The sequence below is a fragment of the Cricetulus griseus genome, chromosome 5 (genome assembly GCF_003668045.3).
Source record: "Cricetulus griseus strain 17A/GY chromosome 5, alternate assembly CriGri-PICRH-1.0, whole genome shotgun sequence".
Lineage (NCBI taxonomy): Eukaryota > Metazoa > Chordata > Mammalia > Rodentia > Cricetidae > Cricetulus > Cricetulus griseus.
The window spans coordinates 56569614-56594930 of NC_048598.1; the positions used below are offsets into that span (position 1 = coordinate 56569614).

Here is a 25317-nt window from a genome sequence, read left to right on the forward strand (position 1 = left end):
TGAGCTGGCACTGCGGAGCACATGTGTTTGGTATACATGTATGAACGAACATGTGTATCTTCCTCTGAGCTACCCCCTTTCCCTCAGAGGCCCCTGCTGAGCTGTTTGCTTCCCCAGCCTGGTTCCAGAAGGCCACACTAACAGAGAAAGCCACTGAAGAGACATAAGCTGCTTCCCTGTTGCCACAGCCAACTCTGGAACCCAGCACAGCTTCTGAAGGCCCTGACCTCTTGTCTTTCGGCCTGGGAGCAGTTTCTGCCAAGTCATGCATCCTTAGGGGGTTGGGCTAAGTTGGGGGGGAAGTGGCAGGATTTTTCCTCAGGAAGGTAGTAGCTACATTTCAGCTGGCTGGCAGTGAGCATGATACAGCCACGGGTTACCACTGGGTCTGTGGCTTCTGAGGTCAACAAGAGTTGGCTGATAGACAGCTGGGGACAGACAGAAGGGGTCAACCCCTTCTTGGTAAATGAACTTGGCAGTGAGCTAAAGAGAGGCCAAGTGCACCTGATCTAGCCCCTCCCCAACAGTTAACTTTTTTAACCCTTAACCTGCTGGCCTGGAGATTTTTCTTACTGAAGTACTTATCAGTCGCCATGAGTCTGGACTTCCTCACCACTTTGCTGGGGACACTGCTGTGACAAGTTGTCCTGTGGCTTCTTACCTACTGCTAATAAGACCTACATTATACCCTTCACCTCTACCACCCTCCAAGGCCACCCTTCCCATCCAAGCGCTGCTGCTGCACAGCCCTGAATGAACCCCAGCTTACTTGGACATGTGTCTGCCATCTCTAAAGATCTTCAACAATTCATAAAGAAATCGCTTGGCTTCAGAGAATTATACAAACCATTGCTCATACTCTGATGTTCGGGACAACCTGCTCCTTGCATGCCCACCTGCTGCCTCCCTAAACTACTAATCCAACTGAAAGTGAGATGGTCTTTGAGCACCAGGTACAGCTTTCAGCGTCAGGACCCCTGATTCAAGTTTGTGGTTCTGGGATGAACTGTCCGTGCAACATGTTGTTGCCCAGCTTGGACACATTCTCCAAAGAGGTGGCATGGCGCCAAAAATGGGTGAAACCACTCCCCTGTTTCATGTTCAGCATCACTCTGTCATGAGTGCCAATGAGTAAGGACCATAAGGCTGTCCCCCCAGCCTGTATGGGGTGGATGAGGTCATTTGGGACTGTGAGACTGTAGTAAGCAAAGGGAGGACCAGTCACTACCACCACTAACCACTAACCTGGCCTTGCTGCCTGGTCCCTCACTAGCCTGCCTCTGTCTCTAAGGCTTACTACTGGAGGGAAAGCAGTTTGCTGAAGAACCTGTGGGTGTCTCAGAAGAGACAGCAGGCCAGCTTCCCTGGTGACCGCCCCCGGGGCGTGGTGGCTCGCCTGTTCCCCTACAGTAACTACAAGCTGGAGATGGTTGTGGTCAATGGGAGAGGTGATGGGCCTCGCAGTGAAACCAAGGAATTCACCACCCCGGAAGGAGGTAGGTCTGACCTGCAGCTCTTCAAGGTGGGGTAGGATGAGGGTAGCGTCACCGGTGAGCCTGGAGCAGCTCCAGCATGGCTTGGCATGGACAGCCTGGATGACCTCAGCGAGCTGATGACCATCACCAAGGTGGCCCATCCTTACGGAAACTTGTGTCTCAAGAGATCTGTTTGATATGACAGTGCATTCCAGTCTGAATAGACTAACCCCAGCACCTCCTCTGAGGCGAAGGCCACACATGCATCTGGCCACTTTGCCCTGCGTACCAGTACCCGAGACCTGCACAAACCTCCCCTTGACATCAAGAAACACTCATGGGAAGCTGGCCTGTGTGTACAGAGTACTGCCAAGTGTCACCCAGCCCGCCTTCGGGTTTATGGTTTGATCTAACCCTGTGATCCAGATTATCTACAAAATTCTATTCTCAGAACCTTGGTTCCCCATAGGCTCTTTTATCCACTTGGCATGAGCTTTGCCTTCTGTTTTGCCTCCCTCCCTCCTTAACTGTTTCCCATTTTTCTTCTTCTCTTCCTCCTTTCTCTTCTCCTTTGTTCTTCCCTCTTGTTTTCTTTATCCCTGTCTCTCCTTCCTCAGTTTGGTTCCCATCATCAACCTCTCCCCATCACTCCCACCCTTCTCCAGGTGCTCCATCCTGAGTCTCTCTCTCCTCCCCCATGGAGCCCATATTCCCAGCTCCGAAGCTGGGGCCTGCTGCTGCACCCAGTGGTGTAAGCCCTTGGCTGGGGACTGAGAACTGCACCCTTGCCACAAGAGAGTTAGGATTGGCTCCCTGCCTGGGAGTGGCTCTAAGATTTGGAGGTATACTTGCAGGATTGAAACAGCCTAATGTATGCCAACTCCAAGGTAGTTGCTAAAGGAAAACTCATTTGACTTCTTCTGCCACTTCAACAGCAATATCTGAGCCTCCTTGACTCCATACCAGGTGACAGTACATGCCAGGCAGGCAGCAGCTTTTGCACTCAAGGTTCTAGGGCCTAGTTCAGCAGTGGTCCAGCCGAGGGATACCTGAGGTCATGTCTTCATGCCTGTGCTTTGTTTTCTGTGTTCTCCTCATCCTCCCTGCCCTCATCTCCTGGCTCCCTCCTCCTTCCCCAAGTACCCAGTGCCCCCAGGCGTTTCAGAGTCCGTCAGCCCAACCTGGAGACCATCAACCTGGAGTGGGATCACCCGGAGCACCCTAATGGAATCCTGATTGGATACACTCTCAAATACGTGGCCTGTATGTTCTGCTTTTTTGCTTTTCCTAAATGAGATGTAATCACAAACCCTTTCTCACCATTTTCTTGAGGGATGGGATGGAGGTTGGAAGCCTGTAGGTGCAGATGGCATTGCATAGGGATGAGAGTACCAAGGAAAAGTTCCTTGGAATTAAAGGGAGCAGGCCAGCCCCGATCCCTACTCTTCTTACACAGCTCCATCTGAAGGAGGGAGACAAAGGGTCCTCTGAGAGACAACCCCAGCCCTCAGGGAGCTTGTAGTCTCTCTAACATACACAAGTCTAAAAAGGAGATTTCCTTCTCTGTTGGCACTTCCATCTGATTGGCAAACAGTGTGTGCACAGGCATCCAAAGATGCTAGGGAGACACTGGATGCAGGCATCATTTGATAAGACAGTTATCTGCAGAACAGTCAGGCTGCCATGGGATGATGTGAATCAGGGGCCTGGGTCAGGAAGTCCTTGCCACAAGATCACCAGGTGGGAACAGGAATGCCATCACACTTCAAAAGTGTTAAAGTGAAGGCAGTGCTGCCCCTCTTTGGAAAACTCAAAGGGCCAGACAACATGTTGTTGACACTTTAACAGACGACCGTGTGCCCTCTATGCTGTTATGAATTGATCTCTGGACCTGACCCTTCTTCTGGTGTGTTGAAGAAGTGGCCTTTTACAAATGAGGCAACAGTTTTCAAAAGCCTTGGGGGATTTTCCCAGATCTATTTCAACAGAAGAAAAGAATTCCAGAGATTTGACCTTATCAGAGGGCTTGGGACATGTAAACTGACCTTTCAGAACTGGTCACATGGCCTTTGGGAAGCGAGAGACAATGGGCTCAGTGACAAGTGTGAACCCTGGGGTCCAATGGAAGTACCTCAGTGCTTCCAATGGGAGGGAGCTTGTGCCCAATCCCCTTCCAGAAACTCCAGAAGCTGTCCAAACCACAGCTTCTAGGACCCATGCAGGTACTAAACCACCCACTCGCCTCTCTCTCCAGTTAATGGAACCAAACTAGGAAAGCAGATGGTGGAAAACTTCTCTCCCAATCAGACTAAGTTCTCGGTGCAGAGAGCAGACCCTGTGTCGCGCTACCGATTCTCCCTCAGCGCCAGGACGCAGGTGGGCTCTGGAGAAGCAGCCACAGAGGAGTCCCCAGCACCTCCAAATGAAGGTAGGTCCATGGCAGCAGCCCCTGGAGCGGAAGGCCCTAGCTAATCTGGACACCTAGAGAAACACACCAGAGGCTGGGCTTGGCCTTCCAGGATGGAAAGGAAGTCAGGCCACAAATCCTCAGCCCCGCCCACCGCAGGAGGTAGCCTGTGTATCTGGAAAAGTCATGACTCAGACATGCAGGCAGACCTGGTCCTCCACTTGGCCGTGACTTGTTCAGCGACTTACCATCAACCATCTGTCCCTGTAGGAGAGTAAGGAAGGACATGTGAGTTGAGATGAGATCAGGGGAAACGTGAGAAATAACCAATCTGATGAACTCCAAAGAGCCAAACTGCTCATCTACTGAGGGAGGCAAGACTATAACTGAGAGTCCTCCCTGGGAATAGCCTGTCTTTTGCCAAGAGCATAAAGAGCCAGGGAGACAGGGCAAAGTGCAGGGATTGAAGCTGCTTGACTGGACCAAGAGTAGGGCGGGAAATATGGTCTCCCTTTGCAGCCTGAATAAGATGAGATGTCTGGCTGCAGAGAAGTGGGAGCTGGGAACAACCCTTTGCCAAGCCAGCTTCACAAAGAGCAAGTGAACTAATACCCGAAGTCCCAACCCCGAAGATCCCTCCCTAGAGCTGCACCTGACCTAAGTGTACACTAGAGGGCACTCTTGGCCCATTTGCACGTACACTGGCTTCAGCATAACCTCCCAGAGATGCACAACTATAGCAGCCTCTAAACTGGCAGCTCCTTGTAAATTGATGGGGACCTTCTGCCTCTCCAGAGGTAGTGGTCTGTGCAACAACCATTTATTAGGCACCCGTCCACATGTACCACACCAGACACTGCACCAGAAGCAAGGGACATTTACAAGAATGGCTGGTTGTCTTTCTGCCCGAATGAAGGTGCTGAAGTTTAGGGTATTCAATACGCAATCGAGAGACCAAAAAAAAAAAAAAAGGGTAATATGAACAGGCATCTCTGGGATTACCACACAATGGTGACTCGTACTTGCCTCCTGGGAGGCTCGGGACCTGGGATCTGATCCTGACCCAGATGGGGTCTTCTGAGTATCCCTCACCCTGCCCCCATTCCAGGAGAGCATTGTGCTTCCCAATGGGCTGCCAGGCCATGCTGCCTGAGCTCCTCCATGCAGCAGGCCAGCAGGCCGACGACTGCCAGTCCCTCTCTGATCCTCTAGATCAGGGAGTAGTCACACAACACGTTCCCAGTCCTGGTGTCCTCTTCCAGCTTCTGGACACACAGGAAGCTGATTAGGGCTGGTGGACTTCAGGTAAGTATCTGCTTGGGTCTGTTGCCAGAAACTGCCAAGCTATGGTACACACTCTATAGTTCTAGAGATATGCAGAAAGCCTTTCTGCCAGAAGACAAAGCCCCTTTGTCAACTTCAGTGACCATGATAGGGAAAATCCTGCAACCCTAGGGGACAAGAGAACAGAGATGTTTTTGAATTTGTGGAAATTCTCAGAGATTGTTCTAGAGCTCTCAGCCATATTTAGGTTCCTATTTTCATGAAGTACAGTTGGTGGGGGGCGGTGGGCTCTGAGACAGTGGGGAACCAGGTCAGGTGCTTTCAGAGCTCCAGGACCTTCAGAGAGCATCATACTTTCCACGTCTGAGGTGGAGATGGTCCCTCACCCACTACTACTAGGCATCTTGCTATGAAAGTGCAGGGGCTATGTTTGTGCCTACTTGGCTGCTCCTGCACCACCTACATCTACATCCTCAATGCCTGGCATCTTAGGGGGTCACCTAACGCAGCCAAGGCAGGACACGCCCTTGGAAAAAGAGCTGGAAGTACAGCGTTTTGCCTGCAGCCACCTCTTACATGGCAAATCCTTGAATGTGGGTAGAAACATGATGTATTAGAAAGGTCTCTAAGCCCCAGATGGAATAATAGGAACCTGCCCGACTCCAGTGGGGGTGGAGCATGACTATCTGAACACTGTTTAGCATGTTCAGGATTGCAACCTAGTCACACCACTGGAGTCAGGCTGGAGCCAGACCTTCTCTGCTTTCTTCTATGGTTTCACCTATGCTGTTTTCTCTCCCCTCTCCTCTGCTCTCCTCTCTGTCTGGCCATCTTGGGTGCTGTGTCTGAAGCTACTCCAACTGCAGGTATTGTACCAGCAACAGAGGTAATGGGCATGGCACGGGGCAGTGCAGATGGAGCCCGTGCTGGCCAGAGCCCAGCAAGAGAAAGTGACTCAGGCTGAAAGTGTGCTCCAGGCTCACCCTTTCAGAGGAGAAGCCAGACTTGAAAGGAAGTTGTATAGCGAGTGTTGACTGGAAGGGGTGAATACGCCCGGTCCTTTCACGCAATGCCTGCCCCTACTAAGGAGGCTGTCTTGGAAGGGGTCTCACATGTGGATTTTATCTATTGTGGCCACCCAAGCCTTGCTGGACCTGACATCTCTGAGCAATTAGATAGCTCTGGAAGATGTGCTATAGAGGGAACAGCTGGCTCCTATTCCTGAGGATGCCACAATCCCCTGAAAGGGTGAGCACACTGTGCATGCTGGCCTTGCATGCTGCATGGGGGCACCCAGCGCCCTCCCACCAGTTAGCATATGTTCCACTCAGTGAGAATAAGCAAGCATGTCTGTGAGTAAGACCGGGGCTCCAGGGCCTGGAGTCTCACTGGGTGTCAGGGATTGAAGATCTCCTTGACCCAGAAACTCAGATCCTCAGTATTTGATGTGGAGAGAGACTTTCTCCTTTGGGGTCAGGCACTGGGCAGATGGGTCTATGTTAAAAGCCAACCTGCTAACAATGCCCCCCTTCAGTCCCCATGTCTTTGGTCTGAGGACCATCAAAGGGCTCTAACTTAGAGGGCTATCCTCAAGCCAGGGAACTAGGCGGGGGATGCTGGGGTTCCTTTCCTGCTCCTCTGAACTTGAATCTTCCCATGAGTTAGGAGCTGAGGACAGAATGCCTGGGGTATTACAAAGGCTAGAAGCCTGAGCACACTTATGCCTGCATAAGGAAGCTCCATAAGACACAAGCTTCGTAAAGACACAAGCTTTGGGTGAGGGAATCAAAAGCCAGGCAGGCATCATCCGAGTTCGCTATTTATTAACTAGCCCACTTGGTCTCCTTCCTACCTATGCCCATTTATTTCCACCTGCTCCTTCCTAAGTTGATTCTGCTTCTGTTGCATACCCTCCTTATGTTTTCATGTTTTGCCAGCTAGATCTGCCAGTAATTAAAAAAAAAGAAAAAAAGAAAAAACCACCATGCTTCCTTCCCTCAGTCTCTTCCTCCCACCCAGTAACTAGGCCAGCCTTGCTTTCCCACCAGATCTAAAGCCCCCTTCCAAGATTTGAGACACAGAGTTGGCCAGGGCCTGGGGATTATAGATCAAACCATTCTTGCCATGCTCGAGGGACGGTGGCCCTGCCCTGTCTTCCTGTGTGAGTCTCTTCCACAATCGTGACAGCAGGTACTCGGGACAAGTCAACTCAAGGCAAATTGGTCAAGCATCTTCCTGTCTCCCTCCCAGTTCTGGCACTCCAAATCCAATGTAGTGGATCCGGTTGCAAGAAGTCTACTGTGTTGGGGGGGGGGCAGCCTCTGCAGTCCTCCTGTGAGCTGCCATCACAAGGGGGACGAGAGGTGCTATTCCAACCCTCCTTCCACTTCTTCCTTCCAATTTTAAAAGATCTAAACTCATCATACCATGCAGAATGGGCCCAGGGTCTCTACTGTCAATCAAGTGTGTTTCCCAGGCTCCAATTTCCACATGACACACTGGGAAGGGCAGATTGTACCTTTTTGTAGCTGAGACGTGCCAGTAATATCAGATGTTCTCAGCTTTGCATACACAACACCTTCTGGGGCAGTAGAACTTGGGTCTACATTTTCAAAGGGAGCAACGTCCAGCCCACCACCCTCTTCCTTATCATCCTCACCAAACTTCAGTACTTCCCCCAAGATGGATCAGTCCTTATATCGCTCAGTGAAGATAAACCCTCTCGTCCACCTGTATCTTCAGTCTGCTAGGGTTGCTGCCATCTGTCTAACAATCTGTGACTTGGCTGGGGGAGTCTTCATGCCATGTGGACAATCTTGGACCGAGCATTCCATCTTGGAATGTCTGGAAACTGTTCTTGTCTTTGACTCAGCTCAGATCTGAAAATGTTGGGTGGGTAGCTGATAGGAACTCAGCTCTGTGGCAGGTTTAGGAGGATGAGAAAATGAGCAAAATGTGTCTTCTCTCTATCTCTACACAATGCTCTCCCAGATGCGCAAGTCCTTAGCTATTTGTCATCCTTGGGGCCTTAGATATTCTATAGGGTTGACCCATCCTATTTTGGCCAACTTCTGGCTTCCAGATCTAGCACCTTCCTGGCACCCTAAAACCATCTTAGGTACTTGACATCCATTGTTCTCTCTAGGTTGCTGGCCAGCTGTGACCACCAATCAGTAGCAGCCCAAACCATTTCCAAACTGTTCCTGCTGTGACTAAAAAATGACATTCTAGCACAGGAATATGTCTGCCTAGCCTGTGGTCCCCTCTGTTTATGCCAGCCACACTTAAGGACTCACCAATCTTCCACCCTCTCCCCAGCTCAGTCCAGGGTCTAAATGCTCTGAATGTCCTGAGAAATACATAGTTCCCTTGTGAAAAGCTCATCCCTTCCTGCCTACCTGCCCCAGGCTTTGTACCTGTCCCAGATTTAGATGGTTCTCTCTGTGACTGCAGTGCCTTTCCTCTTGGCCTCTGCCCTCACTGTATCCTATAGCCCTCCATCCTGATAATAGATACAGCAATGAGTGGGTGGGGGCATGCATTTGCCAGCTGTGACCTCTGGGGTCTACTCTTTATAGGATCTCACTGGGAGCACCCCAGAAGCTGCCCTCTCTCCCCATCTCTCCTTCTCACTTATTCCCTAAGGCTTGCCTCAGAGCTCAAGAAGTACCCAGGAGCTATTACCACAGAGAATACTTGGTAGGAGTAGCTGTCAAATGTTGGCTGGAAACGTCCACATAGTCACTTCTCACCCTTGTCTTCAAGCTGCCAAACACAGTTGGAAACCCGTTCTGATCTCTCAGCATTTCTGTCCCAAGGGTATTTGCTGGGCTGCCCTGGAAATCATGTGGCTCCAAGGGAGTAGGAGAGGTGTATATGTCTTTGTATGTTAAAGGATGCCGCCATAGGAGGAGTTTGAGGAAAATGGACTTGGATTCACAGGCCCTGTAAAATGAATAGCTACTGTATTCTGAGGGGACAGAAACCCAGGTCCCTGGGCTATAGGATAGGGCAGGGCAAGAGGCTCAAGTTACAAGGAGTATTTTCTCATGACACCCTTTGGAAAGAGGGCCTTGTGGACATTTCATCTGCCAGAAAGTACTAGAAAATACACCATTCATAAAGAACTAGGTGAGAGCTACTTTGTTCAGAGGAACACAATCTCTTCTTATCTGCCACATGTAGCCAAGGGCAGGGGGTGGATCAGAGGGACAGACTCTCTTCCTGTCTGTCACTTGTGACCAAGGTCAGGGTGGATATGAGACCAGCCCTGAAGCAACTGATCTGTGCCTTCCAGTCTCTCTGCTCTTCTGTTTGTGAGTCCATGCTTCCACAAGCATGTTGGTGGGTAGTTATGATAAGCCAATCCCTTTGGGCTGAGTGTTAAGAGCACTGAATTGACTTTCTGGCCTAGGGCTGAACTCACCCCTGGGGGCGGGCGGGGGAATGATAAGAAGGAAAGGCTTCTGTCTGCTCCCTGACCCCACCCTAGCCACTCCTCCCAATGCCTTCTTGATGTCTGAAAGTTGACTGGAGGTAGGGAAATACAGTGTTATTGACTTTGAATGTCCCTTGGATTCTCTGAGATGTAATGGACAGACATCTTCCCAGTGTGACTTTGTAGTCCCCACATTTAGGGCCATTAATAGCTCTGATTTAGCAAGTAGGGAAGCTTCAGGAGCCTTGAAAATGTGCCCTTCTTCCTAATAGGGGCTTGTAACACCAGAGCCCCAGGGAAGTACAGTAAGTCGGCTTAGGTTCAGGAGTCTGATTGTCCTGGGGAAAGTTCTCTACCTTCCATCCCTGGCCAAGCTCTCTTCCGTAAGGATGGAAGATGCAGGGGGTATTATTTTCCAGGATTTCTGGAGATTTGAGGCAGATATCACTATTCCTCAGAAGTTAGGGTTACTGTTTATGTCTAAGTCCTGCCTACTGCCAACACCAGAAAGTAAACAGTGGTCAGATCATTGTCAGTGATGTCACAAGAGAGAGAGAGAGAGCTCTGCTCTCTGACTTGCCTGGTCATCCTCACACTATGAGTCTTAACAAATATTGATCTTGAAAGTAAGGAGAGGCAGCCCCTTTGCTAGTTTCTCTGACAGTTTTATAGAGGAAGAGTGGTATGAAAACGTTGCTGCATTTGTGGACTAGGCCCCAGGGCCGACTAACATGAAAAGTCTGCTTTAGATAAGCAAGTCAGGCCAAATATGAGCCAGATGTTTGTGACCCGGATGAAGATTCCACAGAGAGGGGGCATGGCACTCAGCTCCTTTGTTGATGCAATTTGTGTCTTTCTACCCGGAGACTAAGGTTGCCCATCACAGGCCACACTGTCATGCATTCTATGTTCTAATGGGAACAGGAAGGACTTGAGTGTGTGGCGGAGGGGAGGGAGGGAGCAGCTGCCAGTAGGCAAAGAAGGGAGAGATGGGGGAGGGGGACAGAAACCACAGAGATGATAAAGGGGGACTTTGGATGGAGGGGCTGGGAGTGGCAAGCTTGCTTTTAGTCCCTGAAGGGCAGAGCCCAGTCACCTGCCCACATCTCTTCTGAGCTGAGGCTCCAGGACTGGACCCACATGGTGTTTCTGGCCCACTCTCTGTGCCATCCCTGGGATTCAAATGATTCAGTGTACGTGTGTCCTTCGGCCACTGTCCTAATCCCTGGTTGGATGCATGCTGGGTGCTTCAAGCTATGCAGACCATGAGAAGAAAATGAAACACACAGCAGCTTCATTCTCTTCCCCTCCCATGGCTGTGTATCGGTTGCTGGGGTCCTCCTGGACCAGTGCGGATGCTTGGGGAGGCTTCTGACTTCTGAGCCCATCTTCCCACTGGGCTGCCTGCCTTGCACGTGGGGGCCACATGAGCTAGCTGAGTGCTACCAGACCAACCAGACTCGGTTATTTCCCATTTCCCTCTTAGCTCCTCCCACGTTACCCCCGACTACTGTGGGTACCACAGGCCTTGTGAGCAGTACTGATGCTCCTGCCCTGGCTGCCACCAGTGAAGCCACAACAATCCCCATCATCCCAACTGTTGTACCTACCACCATCGCCACCACCGTCGCCACAACTACTACAACCACCGCTGCCACCACCACCACCACCACCACCACCACCACCACCACCACCACGGAGAGTCCTCCCACTACCACCATTGGGACTAAGATTCACGAAACCGGTATTGTGCATTGCCCATGCTCCTGGCCCCTCTGAGCCCACCTCATAGCTTCCCCAGACAACCCAGACTTCTTCAGCTGAGTGGTGGGCTCTGGGGTGGTGTTTGACTAGCCCCACCATGGTTTACTTTGTACACTAAGGCCCGAAATCCCCACCCTGAGCACACATGGATGATCATCCGCCATTCAGCACTCCTTATGCTAGTCAGATCCTGCCATTCAACAGAGCACCAGGCTTCTCTGAGAGAGCCCCAAGCATATGCCAACTAGTCGGCCAGGGATGGGTGCTCGGGAAGAAACGTGGTGAGAAGGGAAGGTTCTAATGGTTGTGTGCCTGGCCAAGAAAGCTGCTAGCTACACCATGTCTGTCCACCTCTAGGGACAGAGGCTAGAAGGAGGAGCAGGGAGTGGCTGCCATGCCATACGGCTTTGCCTCTGGAACTCCTGCCCATTCCTTGCACCTCTGTCCCCAAGGAATTCTTGTGGGTATTTCTTTTTAAAAGTTAGAGCATGCAGGAAGTAGTGTTACCAGTTCATAATGCCTGACAATGCTCTGTTTGTTCCCCCATGCACCCCTAAAATGCTCATCTGGAGGAAAAACTGCAGTTCTGGGGATGGCCTTTAGGGTCCCTGGACTTAGAGAATTCAATCAATTCTGAATACCAAGCACCGGCCCTTTATTACCATAGAGCAGAGGGTCTCTAACTTCCTGGACCCAGGGGGCAGCTGTAAAAATAGCAGTGGAAGCCAATGGAAAGACTGCCAGGAAGCACCCAGAAGGCTCCCATTCCTAGAGAGTCATAGATCCCTGGCCTTCATTCACTGCTTTTGCTTCTTGGGCAAGTCCCTCTACCTCCCCAGCCTCACTGCCTCCCATCCTCCCACTTACCAGCCTCTGGGTGTAGATGGAGGCTTGTGGCTCCTGTTAGTGTTTGTTCTAGTTCAGTTACTGGTGTTAAGTGAACCATAGGCAGAGGCAGGTGATTCACAGCTGACACATTGCTCCACACTTGGAAATGCTGCCGTACTTTAGAGGCACAGTGCTAGAATGTAAACATGACATTTAGGGGGAAAGCCAACCCAGGAGAGGCCTTCCACACAATCAGATGCCATCAGCGACTTGGGGATTGCTGTCCTCTGGGTCATAGGGAGGCATCTTTTTCATCAGAGCAGGCCTTTGAATCCTTAGGGTGCTTTGAATTCACAGAAGTGAGCCAAGAATTCAGAAACAATGAATCTTGCTCACTGGCAATTCCTGACCTAGAAACATCACTCTAAACCAGGCAGCACTGGCCCCATGACTCACAGCCCTAGTGTCAACTATGCCTGAAGCTGCAGAGGGCCTGGCCACAGCCCTGATGGTGTAGAAAGCTTGGGGACAGCTGTGAAGTGTCTCAGCTTCCCAGGAATCTTTTAAATGAGATTCATCTTCATCTCGTCTTATATCTTAACATGCAATGTTTCATAACTTGTCCTTTTTCAGGGCATCCTTTGTGTCATCTTTAGATTTAGGTGCTGGGAATCCACAGAGCAATGCATGCTAAACATGGCCTCCTTTTGACTTCAAGAGTGCTCACAGCTCACCTTGGTCCCTCCCTCCGAACACCCCTGTTCTTTAACAGGCACCATCTTGACCCTCAAAATCATCTGGTCTCCCATTGCTTGGGTTTTTCTTTGTGTGTGTGATGTGTGTTTGTGTGTGTGTGTGCGCGCATGTTACTGTGTGCATGTTAGTGTGTGTGAATGCAGGTCCATACATGAATATGAGAGAATGAGTGTTGGTGCTGGCTTTCCAGCTCTCTGGATTTGGGACGGGACCTCTGGTCATTTGCTGCTCCACACAGTGGCCTGCAAGTGTCACGTGGTTTTCTCTCAGCCTCCCCTCTCCTGGTCTGAAATAACAGACACTTGTGTTTCTGTTTTTAGCTTTTGTTTGGGTTTTGGAGATCCGACTCAGTCTGACAGGCTTGAACAATGAGCATTGACTCACTGCCCTCTCTCCAGCCCCTGCTTGGCCTTTCCTAAAAGCACCCTGATCATCACCACTCCCTTGGAGAGCCTTGAATCTGGCTCAATATTACTTTGGGAGGTCGAGCTGTTTCGATGCAAATTCTCTAGGTGTCATACAGAGCCCTGAGGTTAGGAGCAAGAAAGACCCCCACACCAGGGCTAGTCAGCTTCATTACTACTACAAGATCCTTGAACTTCCAGGGAGGGGGAACTCCTAAAACAGCCAATGGGATCAAAATGGCCCTTGCAGGAGAAAAAAGCCTCCTTCCCTCCCAGGCAGCAGGCCTTCTGCTGCCATCAGTGGAGCCTTTTTCTCAACTCCTCATTTGACAAACATTGTGCTCACCTGGGGCAAACAACACCTGACAGGGTTGCAGTAGGAAAAAAAAACAAAAAACACTTCTTTGAAGTGAAAATCAGGGAATCTTTTATCACTTCCCCAGCCCTGCAGACTCAATCACGAGTCGACTAGATAATGAATAAATGCATCGCCAACATACTCTATTCATTTGTGTCTGACGAGTGAGCTGGTGACAGTGCCCCCTTGCATTCTAATTAAATATACACGAGCCATGTTTGTCAAGCCCTTGAACTACAAGCATCCTTGCAAGTCTTTTGCTGCTAAACCTTTGCTGGGAAATGTGGTAATCAGACTTCTGGGACTCTGGCATTTGAAGGCTGCTGCCATTCTCCTGTATATGGGCTATGGTTTCAGACAGCATTGTGGCTTTGATAAAGTAGCTTCCAGCCCCCAGGTGCTTGATAATTAGTGTCCTCTTTGTTATGTAGAGATCAAGCCTCAATGGCTCTGTGACCGAGAAGCCAACAAGCAGGGCTCTTCTAATACAGGAAACACTAAGGGTTGGATGCCAAGGGAAGCTCACCATCTTTTGGTCCTGTCTAGCCTGTGTTGGGGACATCAGCTCTGACTGTACCAGGGACCCTGAGGTTCTAGACCACAGTCCAGGTCATCCAGGTTCTCATTAACCAGAGGGCCTCAGATCAAAGTTACCTGATTAGTATTCTCAAAGCTTCAGAAAGCCAGGAGAGTTTTCCTGTATTTAGTCTCGTCCTTAGCATCTCGCTCTTACATGGTTTTCTTTTGGTGGTGCTAAGGATGGAACCCACATGCCCAGGAAGCACCCCAGTACTGAGCCATACTCCCAAGGCACTCCTGCTTGATTTTCAAAAGCAACAACCCCTCTCCTTTTAGTTGAAGGAGGAAAGCCTACTCTCTCCCCCTCTGCCAACATCCTGACCACACAGGGCCTGTTTCTTTGCCCCTTTCCTTACCCTGTTTAAATCTATGACAAGGGACCCAAAAAGGCAATAAATCCAGATTAGAGCCCCAAGGGGTAATGACTGAAAGCCCACTCTTGTTCCTAACCCCTTCTTGTGAGGAGAGACAACTTCTCAATCCCCTTCACATACAGACAGGTCCTGTGCATCCCTGGGTACCTTTGGCCTGGCTGTCAAGACTGCAGCCTGTAGCTGTGTTGAGCCCCCTGCACAGCTGTTCCTGACTCCTCCCTTCCCCAGCAGACTCTGGGTGTGAGAGTTTACACATGTAAAATGTGCATCTCTGAGTCTCCTGTACTTCCTCTCTCCTCACCACTAACTCCTCTTCTAACCCGTCCACCAGCCCCCGGTGAGCAGTCCATTTGGAACGTCACGGTGCTCCCCAACAGTAAATGGGCCAACATCACCTGGAAACACAATTTCAGGCCTGGAACTGACTTTGTGGTTGAGTACATCGACAGTAAGCATTGCTATGTGGGGTGGGGGTGGCGGCCGCGGTGCCGCGGTGGTGGGTAGTGGTAGATACCCATTAAGGAGATCCTGTTGAACTCCCCCCAGGCTTAGAAGCCTTTTAGCCTGGCTTCCTTGTTGTCTTATGAAATCGATCCCTGCCAGAGCTAGCAGAAGTGGAAGGAGCAGGCTTGAACAGGAAGGGACTTCCAAATCCATTAGCAAAGGCCTTGAGTTGCATGTGTGGTGTAGGATCTGTGGACTGTGACCTGGGTCCCCGCTCTTGCCCAGAATAAGGATTTCCAGTATCCGAAAGTGAGCCAGGTCTTGTTTCCTTGTTGATCTCCTGGCCAAGACTCTGGGTGTTCTGATGCTTCTGTTGCGAGGTCCAGGACTCAGACCTGTGCTGCAGCTGCTCCCTGTCCACAGAATAGTGGAAGGCAGCAGTCACAGACACAGACCAGACAGCCAGTGCTCTATCAAGGTCAGCCATGTGCTCTATCAGAGCTTGGGATTTCAAAAACAAAACAAACAAACAAAAAACCTGAATGAACTGCAGAATGTGTTCCAAAGATCTGCCTTCTCTGGACAAGGGCCCCTGGTTCTGCAGGGCAAAGCCCACACCTCTCTAACATGTGCTAGAAGCAGTGAAATCAACAAGGCAGACAGAAAACACAGCTGGATTACTCCCTTCCCCCAAGAACTCTTAGGAAATGAAAACCTGGAGCTAGGTTCTGAGAGGAGGGCTGCAGATCCTCAGGGTCTGGAGTCCCTATTTAGGTCTGGCTGTTTTAAGCTTCCTGCCACCATCATTCCCTCCCACAACCCAGAGACACAGATACTTTGCAATGTGAATTTGCAATGTGGCAAATAGTTCAAAACGAGGCCAAGAGTGAAGTGAAAGCCAAGGATCCTGTCTCACCTCCATGTGAGATACTAACCATGTGACATACTAACCAGCACGCTGGCTCTCCCAGAGGCTCTGGTGCAGAAAGTCAATCACTTTCACGGCAGTTGACATGCTTCAAGGCTGAGGCAGCCAATCTTGATGTGCTTAGTGCTAAGTCTGTAGTGAGGAAGCAAGACTTCAGGGGGAGACGTCATGTAAGAGTTAGAGTTGCATGCTGGGCGTCAGGGAGCTGCCTGTTCTGTGTGGTGGACTGGACCCAGGGAGCCTTAGCCCTCTTTCCCCACCCCTCTGCTTTTGACAGATGAACAGGGACCTAAACACTCTCTCCAGCTCCCGGTGCCTGGTTGTAAGCTGACCTAGGTTTCTGTTCCCCAGGCAACCATACGAAAAAAACTATCCCTGTTAAGGCCCAGGCCCAGCCTATACAGCTGACAGACCTCTATCCCGGGATGACGTACACATTGCGGGTGTATTCCCGGGACAACGAGGGCATCAGCAGTACCGTCATCACCTTTATGACCAGTACAGGTGAGAGGGGATCTGGCCTTGCCATCCCCCCGCAAGCATGGGCATCTCATCCTCATCCCAGCTTCCTGCTTGTCTCTTCTTGGAAACAGGTCTCATCTCCACCCCATTCCTTGCCTTGCATGGCGTGCCTCTGGCCTGCAGGAAGTCAAAAGAGCCAGTCAGATATGCATGTCCCAGTGGAGAGTGAGCCAGGCTCTGGCCCTGGGTAGGGGTGGGGGGTGAGTTGGGAATCAGGAAACAAAGGGCTGAATAATGAGGACAGTGAATGCTTGGTTCCCCACCACGTCTGTAACAAAAGGGCTCAGTGCATGCACAAGTGTGGTCAGTGTGTGTGAGGGGCCCAGGGGTAAGGGAGGGGCTAGAGAGTCATGCATTCTGCCCCACTGTTTGGGAGCTTGCTCTCTCCAGGTAAAATGAGGGGAAGAGAGCAACCTGGGTCTTGATTCAGAAATCTCCTGAGCAACCAACCAGCCCTGGGACCAATGTGTGTGTTGCTGGCTTGCTGACATCAGTGTTTTGTTTTTATTTCATTTCACTCCAAGTTTGTCCTGCTTAAAAGTAAGTGGGTTTTGGCTGTTTTTTTTGTTTTGTTTTGATTTGTTTTGCTTTGTTTTTTAATCATGCTAGGGGCAGGACGATGACAGTCGGGCTCTGTAGGAGCTTTAGCCTGGATAGAGAAGCATCTTCATTATAGCAAATGGCTAGGCTACCTAGGGCTCTGGAGGGACCAGGCTTAGAAATTTCTCTTCTGGTGGGGGCAGCTGGGGATCTGCAAACACAGAGGCACTTGCTTGTCTGCGGGTGTGCATTTGTGTGTATCTTTCATATCAGAGACACAGCCAAGTTGAAGCCCTGGGGCTAAGGGGAGGTAGGGAAAGGGATTATGCAAGAAAAGGATAAGCCTTTGCCTCTAGGGATGGCCTAGTCAGACGCGGGTTATTAGACACACAGGATGGGGGAAACCCCACAATGATTTATGTGAATTTCTGAATGTTGACTTGAATATTCATTACTGTTCCCTCGCCTAGCCACATGATGCTGGTAGCTTGTATCTAGGGAGTCACTGTCCGTCTGCAACCTTGACTCACCCTACCTCTTCTAGCCTGGTCCCTCCTAGTGTGTCTTCCCTGCTGGGCCTCTGCCAGTCCTGCACATTTCCAGGCCATAGAATCTGAGTGTGCAGCTCTTTGCTTAAGATGAGCCAGACACACTCAGGCAGGACGTCTGAGTGAGCAACCAGGCCATCTTGTTACATGGGAAGCGTCAGGCAGAACAGAGCAGGTAGCTGGACTCGAACCTTGTTGGAGATCCCAGGCTCATGGGCAAGAAGCAAAGATGATGCCTGAGGGTAGAACTCCATCCTAGAGATGCTGGGGAATCCAGCACTGCCTATTTTGAGAGCTGTCTCTCTAAGTGCTGTGGATAAGGGCCAGAAAGAGAGCCAGAGAGAAAAGGAAAGGACAGACCCTCCCTTTGGGTTTGGCCTAATCTGTTTCAAGTATTAAACATGCAGTATTGGGGGTAGGGAGTTAATAATGGCTGATACTTGGTTCTGAATGTTGTCATTGATACCTAGTTTTCTTTCTCTCTGCTGGATCTGAAGAGGCTCTGACTGCTTGCCTGCAGTTAAGAGCCCAGGAAACATGTAGCATCCACAAGTCTTCCCTGACCCCTTCTCAGGCAAGCTCAGTACCCTGTCTCTGAGTTCAGGTTGTTCGCCTCCTCCTAGGCTGGCTAGAAACTACTGTGTACAAACCACATGAGGAAAAGAAAATGCTTTCACTCTCTGAAGTCTGTGTGTGCCTGTAAAAATGTGTCAAAACGGTTTCCTGTAGGTGGACTCCAGAGGCAAGGCCGCACAAACCCCCAGATCTCTGTGTTTCATCAAAGTAGAGCTTTTCTGAATATCTCTGGGCCCCAACCACAGGTCAGTTAGTCAACCACAGGCCATCACTTTAGTCTGCAGATGACATGCTGCTGTGGTTCAGGAAGGAAGGAGAAAGGACTTCTGGGAATGCTAACAGGATTTCTAACCCTTGCTAGAAAGATCCCACTGGGAACTTAATCATCGCTTATTAAAGCTTCTGAAACCAGCAACCTGTGGGGCTACAAATACATGACCATAGAGTCTAACGGGCCCACCCATGCTTCCCTACTGGGATGCCGTGGATGACCTAAGCATTAGAATCGGGCAGCAGGCAGCTAAGACCTCATGGAGGCCAGAGAGACTACAGAATGAGACAAGGTATATGGAGAAAGGTGACTCAGGACTTGAGGGAGGGCAGCCATATTTGTGCATGAAGAAAAGTCATCCCTGTTATGTTATTTGTTCATCCATCTTTAGAATGAATTTCAGTGATGAGCCTGTTGTGTATGGCCAAGCCAGATTCCTCCAGCTAGACATGGGAGTTGAATGAACTCTCTGGTTAGGAAGTGAATTTCCCATCTTTTAAAAATAGGTTGGAGGAGCCGGGCATTGGTGGTGCACGCCTTTAATCCCAAGCATTCGGGAGGCAGAGGCAGGCAGATCTCTGTGAGTTTGAGACCAGCCTGGTCTATAAGAGCTAGTTCCAGGACAGCCTCCAAAGCCACAGGGAAACCCTGTCTCGAAAAACCAAAATAAATAAATAAATAAATTTAAAAAATAAAAATAGGTTGGAAGTTGCATGAACTTTTCCAGGAAGACATTAAATTAACATCTGCCCCAAATCGGAATTGGCACCAAAGCCCATAGAATGACTCATTCATGTTATGTTTGAATAAAATGAATTTATTAGCAATCATTTGTAGAGTGGTAGACAACTACAGACAGGTGCATTTTCCCCAAGTTGCCAACTACCCCTAGTACCAAGCCTCTGACTCTGAGTCTCCAGCTGGATTGATGCAAATGTGGTTTCAGTGCACTATCCAGGGTTCAGGCAGTAGAGATGACTACAGGCTCGGACAACAAACAAACCAGTCTGAGAAAAGGCACAAACAAAACCAGTCTGAGAAAGTGATGTTTCTGCATACTCCATCCTGGTCTCAGAAAATGCTGCCCAACCATGGAAAGGCTGGCTTATTTTGTGTATAGAATAGATAGGTGGAAGCTTGCTGCAAGGTGGGGTCACTCTGGCTACAATTGGGAAGACTACTAGCTTTGCTTCAGGTGTGGCTTAGAAGGGTTGAATGTGAACACTTCTTCTAGTCCAGGGCAAGAGGCATTTGGTCTTGTGCTTGCCAGGCCTGTGGTGGAAGAAGAACGGCTCCTGTCATTTCCGGTTGGAGGTGGGGAGTATAAATGCTGTCTCTGGAGGTTGATAGCATTAGCATCTCAGTGACAGTTTAGTAGATCAATGGAGTGTGGCATTGGTGGTCAAGTGTAGCAACTCCGGAGCTTCACTCAAATGGCTTCCTCTCAGTCCAAGCTGAGATTGTTCTATTATGTTCTGTTCTTGAGAAACCAACTTACTTTATAGCAAGGTGTAGTCAGTTGGCCCCACTTGGTTTTGTGTCTGAAGTTCGAAAGAATTTTTATTTTTTTATATTTTTTCCAATCATCTGAAGCTGCATTTCAACTTCTCCTGGTACTGTCAGGAGTGGAACGCTGTCTTTGCCTTCTAAACTGCCCCTGTAACCACTTTCCCCAGGCATCATGACCTTCTTTCTGAAGAGAAAGGGCATGTCGTGGAGATGGCTGCCAGAGTATCAGAACAAATACAAGGAAGATGGGGGTGCAAACGGGTCGTTGCAGAGATGCAAACCAACCTCTCTGCAAAATGTGGGTGCCACTGTCCAAACACAAGTGAAGTAATCCCCTCACCTACTGCCTAGGCATGGTACGTAGACAGGAGGATCCATGTGGCCACTGGCTGGTATGGGGAAAACCAAGAGTGGGGTCCCAGGTTATCTTTCTTACATTAGCATTAAGTGGGTGTGTTCATCTGTAAATAATCACTGCTCATTTATTATGTGATTGCATTATGCTGAGTACTGGGAGGGTCACCTTGTTCTCAAAACTAGAGCAGCACAATAGGAAACCAGGATCCAGGAAACAGAACAATTACATGTTAATTGGCATAGAAAGGGGAGAAGGTGAGAGCATAGTCCAGAGAAGCTGTAAGTTGGAGTGACCAGAGAGGCTCTGGAGGGAGGAATGTGAAAATGTAGTCAGATAACAGGACGGCAATCTAGAGTCTTAGGTAGGGTGGGAACAAGGCAGGAAGAAAGCCAGACAGGCTTGAATTCCTTGTGGCAGGAAATAAGAGAGGCATTATCTAAATAACATATGGGAGTGGTAACGTTAGCCTCACTGCACCCATAGGTGCCAAGATGCATTGGTGCTGCACATCATGTATCAGAGTTGTTTGGGGGGGGGGATTGACAATAATCCTTAGATGTGGAACATGTATGGAAATTCAAGCCAAGAGGTTAGGGAAGAGTGTTGGACTCAGAGCTGTGGCATTGGCTGTGGGTACAAGAGATGATTAAAAGGATTGCCAAGTCAAAGTCAAGACTTGCCTGGGGTCAGAGTCAGGGTGGGGAGAGTAGGGGTGGGAGAGGTCTGCTTACTCGAAAGGGTAACTGAGACATGATGGTTACAGCACCTTGAAGTCAGCTTCCTGTGAATGAGGAGCAGACTTGCCAGGACCTGGAGACCATGAGAGATAATGGGTCGACCTGATCAGAACAAAGCATGGGCCATCTCAGAAGGTCTGACAGGTTCCTCTAGGTTTGTGTTTTAAGACACAGAAAGAAGAGAGCAAAGAGGAAGAAATGGAACATGCTGGCAGTCCAGGGGTCCTTACAGGAATGAAGGACCAAAGTGTTGCATTCCAATTAAACTTTGGAGGAAGAAAAAAAACTTTGGCACATAAGGAGGGGACAGCTGCAGAGGCTGTGCAGGTTCAGGCTCTCCTGGTCCAGGGAAGGATCCGGGGAACTCTAGAGAGAAATGAAAGAGAAATAACAGGGTTACTGAATCCTGAGCAGCAAAGTCCAGCAAAATGATGAGGTAAAGTTATGATGGAATGGGTCTTCCTCCAGTTCTAGGACAAGAGCTAAGCAGTGAAGTCATTGCAAGACTCACTGGTCTTCCTCAGTAGAAAGAGCAGCTGCTGCAAAGGTCCAGAGGCAGGGATGCCAGTGGCTGAAGGGTTGGAGTATGGAGAGGGACGTAGAACTACAGGTGATAGGGCCAGCTCCCTTTCAGAGCCTGACTGGATGAGGAATGTGGGTTATCCTCTCACAGCATTTAGGAGTTTTAGAGGATTGAAGCAAAGGAGTATTTTAGTACCTTGTGGGATCTCGGGTTGCTGTGTGGGGAACACCAGACAGGAGCACGAAACGAAACAGGGCAGGCTTTTCTCCCCAGCATACAGAGATCGACAGTCATATGTCTTGTGGACTAGGCTTCTTTGCAGAAAGTCAGCTAGGATTGGGGCGCCGCTCCTTAGTGTTTATAGAGAGAACCTTCCTGGCATGGTGTATTCGGCTTGGCCCTGAGACAACTATGAAAGTTTTGCCACCCTCTTATTGGCAAAGGGTAAAATGTACCCAGAAGCTAGGGGACAGGGTGTCACAGGTCCAATGTCTCTTAGGAGAAGGTTTGGTGCTGTGACTCACCCCACCGGCTTCCTAACTCTCCCAAGCCTGCTCTGGGCTTCCTTGGGTATGTTGCATTCCATGTATCCTTCCCTTCTTCAATCTCACTCCCACGAAAGGTTGTGTTTCAGGAACTATCCCCTTTGTCCTCTAGTCCACAGGAAGAAGGGAGAGTGCGTACTTAGCACACTGTCCCACAAACCCAAATCCCCAGCCCCTGGACAGCATGGACACCATCAAAGGATTCATAGGCTCCTGCCTTTAGACACACCTGTATTCCCTTCAGACCACAAAGGGATCTGTGAGATGGTCTCCACAGAAAGGAAGGCAAGTTGGCTTGTCACAGCCCACCAGGAGCATTCTCCGTGAGGTGACTTGAAAGCGCAGACCCGGCATCACTGCCTGCCTGACCTGGGCACCTGGGCCTGAATTATCTGCCTGCTGTCAGAAAGCACAGTCCAGCTGGGGAGACTTGAAAAGGCACAGGGCCACCAGAACCTCCATCTGGCCCAGGAGCCACTGCCAAAGCCTGGTGGACAAAGAGGCTGTGCCTGCAAGGTGTCTTCCAGCAGAGCTAGCAGTGTGGCCATGCTCAGCCTCCTGACAGGTACCATGCAGGCCCATTCATTAGAACCGTGCTGCCACGCAGCATCACTCATTCCCACCAGGCTGTGGCCAGTGCATGCAGTCTACAGCAATGCCATGCCTTCTCTTTAGTAAACGTCTCCATCCTACAGGGCCTGCTCAGCCTTCTGCTTCTCTGCTCCCTGCACCCCTTTCCTTTGCCTCTTTTCTGATCTTTTGGCCCTTGGTTCCTTGACCATTTTCTTTCATCCTTGAGCAGAGTAGCTTGGGCCAGAGGGCTGCTAGGTGGGAGCAATAGGCTCTAGGACAAATCTGCCCAATAGCTGTGTGCCTCCCCCACCTTCCTCCTCACCCACTCCCCAGGCAATGGCTCATGGTTTGCTTCCCACCCTCCCTGCCAGCTTACACCAATAACCAGGCAGACATCGCCACCCAGGGCTGGTTCATCGGGCTCATGTGTGCCATCGCCCTTCTGGTGCTGATCCTGCTCATTGTCTGCTTTATCAAGAGGAGTCGAGGTGGCAAGTACCCAGGTGAGAGGTGGGGGGGTGTGGTCAGGGTCTCCCATGAACCACCAGGCCCCCCGGGGATCCAGGGCTCCGATCTCTGCTCTTTTAATCTTAGAACCAGGCCTGTGGCATATTTGGCCTATTTCTTACAAGCTACCAGCAAACAACTAAATTCATTTTATCTGCCCCGGGTGAATGGAAGTTGCAGTCTAGGCTGCTCCAGAGAGGCATGGAAGGAACCCTGGCTCCTACTGAGAGGGCCTGCCTTCCCTTGACTCTCCTCCTATTAGCTGGGCAAAGTGGCTTTCTTTGGCCTGGGACAAAGTGGCTTTCATTGGCCTAAGAGTCATTAAAGCGCTGGGTCGGGGCAGAGGTGGGTAAGTGAAAAGGCCATGCTAGAAATGGAGAGTAAGGGCCTAGGCAGAAGCAGCATAATCCAGAGAGAACCTACATGGTGGGTCACGCCCTTCTGAGGGTTGTCTCAATGCCTGTCACCACAGACCTAGCAGCTCTGGGGACAGGCTGTGCTAATGACACCCTGGCCCTTCCTTCAAGTCCCACAGAAACGTGTCTCTTCTGTACCTCAAGGGCCTTCAGTGTCAAGGACAAGGACCTCTCCATTCTTGTTTCAGAAAATAGTAATTTTTTTTTTTTCAAATGGGCAAGAGTCGTCTGGCTGTGACAGGGTGAGTCAGGTGACAGGCGGCCAGATGACAGGTAACCTGAGAGTAGCCACCCTATTGAAGTGAAGGATGAACCTGCTTCTGCCTTAGAGCTCCAGCCCAGACACATTCCCTAGATGCTCCTTGCTCCTGGAGCGGGGACAGGCAACCTCAAATGAAGCAGGTAAGAGGAGGAAAGATGGTGTCTCTTTCGTTCCCTGGCTGGTACCCACAGCCCTATGTCCTGAAGCTATGCTCCTGCTTAGGTGAGGGAGGGTAGGAATTTAATTCCTTGTTGGTGGAGCAGTGAGTTCTTTCACTTTGTTCCACTACATTTACACTGTTTTATTTCTTCTCTCTGCAAGAGAAAAAAACAGAGCTGGATAGAGGTCCAAGCATGGGGAGACTTATGAATCAGGGAGACTTACTGAGTCAGGGAGACTTACTAAGTTGGGGGACCCTAAACCCCTGAGGACCTCACCATGTACACCTAGAGCCTACCTTTGACCTTCCAGAAAGTGTCCCAGCCCAGAAAGTTCTCTCAAGCCAGTCAGTCCCCTTCTCTCCAACTTTGGGGTAAGCTCCTCATACAGTAAGAAGTGAAGCAACCCAGGAACCAGGGCATGAACTCTAGTCTTCCGTTCTTTCCACAACTACTAATTCTGTGGCCTATTCTCACCTCTCAAATGGGTTGGTTATTCCATTAAGGCATCAAAAAGTCCCTCATGTAAGCACCTGCTATATGCCAGCCAGGCTCTGTGCTAAATGCTAAGAATATAAGGGCAAGATAACTGACTTCAACATTACAACTAGCTCCGAGGGACCAACCACAGCATAGCAGGACAAGCCTTGGTTATCCATCATCCCAGAGGCCACATAGGGAGAGGAAGCCAACAAGAGAGGATCAGGGGAAAACACCTTCATCCCACATCCTCCCTCTAAGTACTATGCTCTGAGCTTTGGAGAAACACAATCCCTGCCTTAAAGGAGAAAGCTAACTTCTGTCACCAGTGAGGAAATATATAAGATTATTATTATTCAGAACTAACCGAGAAAGAACTAAACAAGGGAGTGTTTGCCTTTGGCAGAAAAAAAGGATTCCATCTCTGGTATATCGAGACAACTTGATGGAGAAATGGCAGAGAGCTGAGAGGTTTGTCATCTGGGGTGTAAAGACCCCTTGGGGTGTGAAGAAGGAAGAATCAGCTTAGCAACTGATTGAGCCTGGGGACATTAATAGTGTTTTGTTAAAAGGAAGCTTGTCATTGACTGTCACTGAGCCCAAGATGGTGTCTAGGGTGTGGTGGATGTGGGTGTGTGCACTTGTACACAGATACAAAGAGGATATTGACTGCCCCACTCTATCATCCTCTGCCTTATTCCTGTAAGACAGGGTTTCTCACTGAGCCTGGAGTGAGGCTAGTCCCAGCAATCC

At 50.0% G+C, this 25317-nt stretch overlaps 1 protein-coding gene across 7 annotated transcripts in view; it reads left to right on the forward strand.

Annotated features, from left to right (window-relative positions):
- The window catches only part of Nfasc (neurofascin), a 75556-nt gene that overhangs the window by 46667 nt on the left and 3572 nt on the right, over positions 1-25317 (forward strand). For 3 of the 7 annotated variants that reach the window (XM_035445238.1, XM_035445239.1, XM_035445241.1), the window contains 5 exons: positions 1292-1496; positions 2616-2738; positions 3730-3903; positions 6018-6032; positions 23113-23244. In XM_035445238.1, coding sequence (XP_035301129.1) covers positions 1292-1496; positions 2616-2738; positions 3730-3903; positions 6018-6032; positions 23113-23244 — 649 coding nt within the window. Of the gene's footprint in view, positions 1-1291; positions 1497-2615; positions 2739-3729; positions 3904-6017; positions 6033-11090; positions 11349-14998; positions 15116-16390; positions 16544-23112; positions 23245-25317 lie in introns of all 7 variants that reach the window. The other 4 variants (XM_035445236.1, XM_035445237.1, XM_035445240.1 and 1 more) reach the window with 4 other exon arrangements.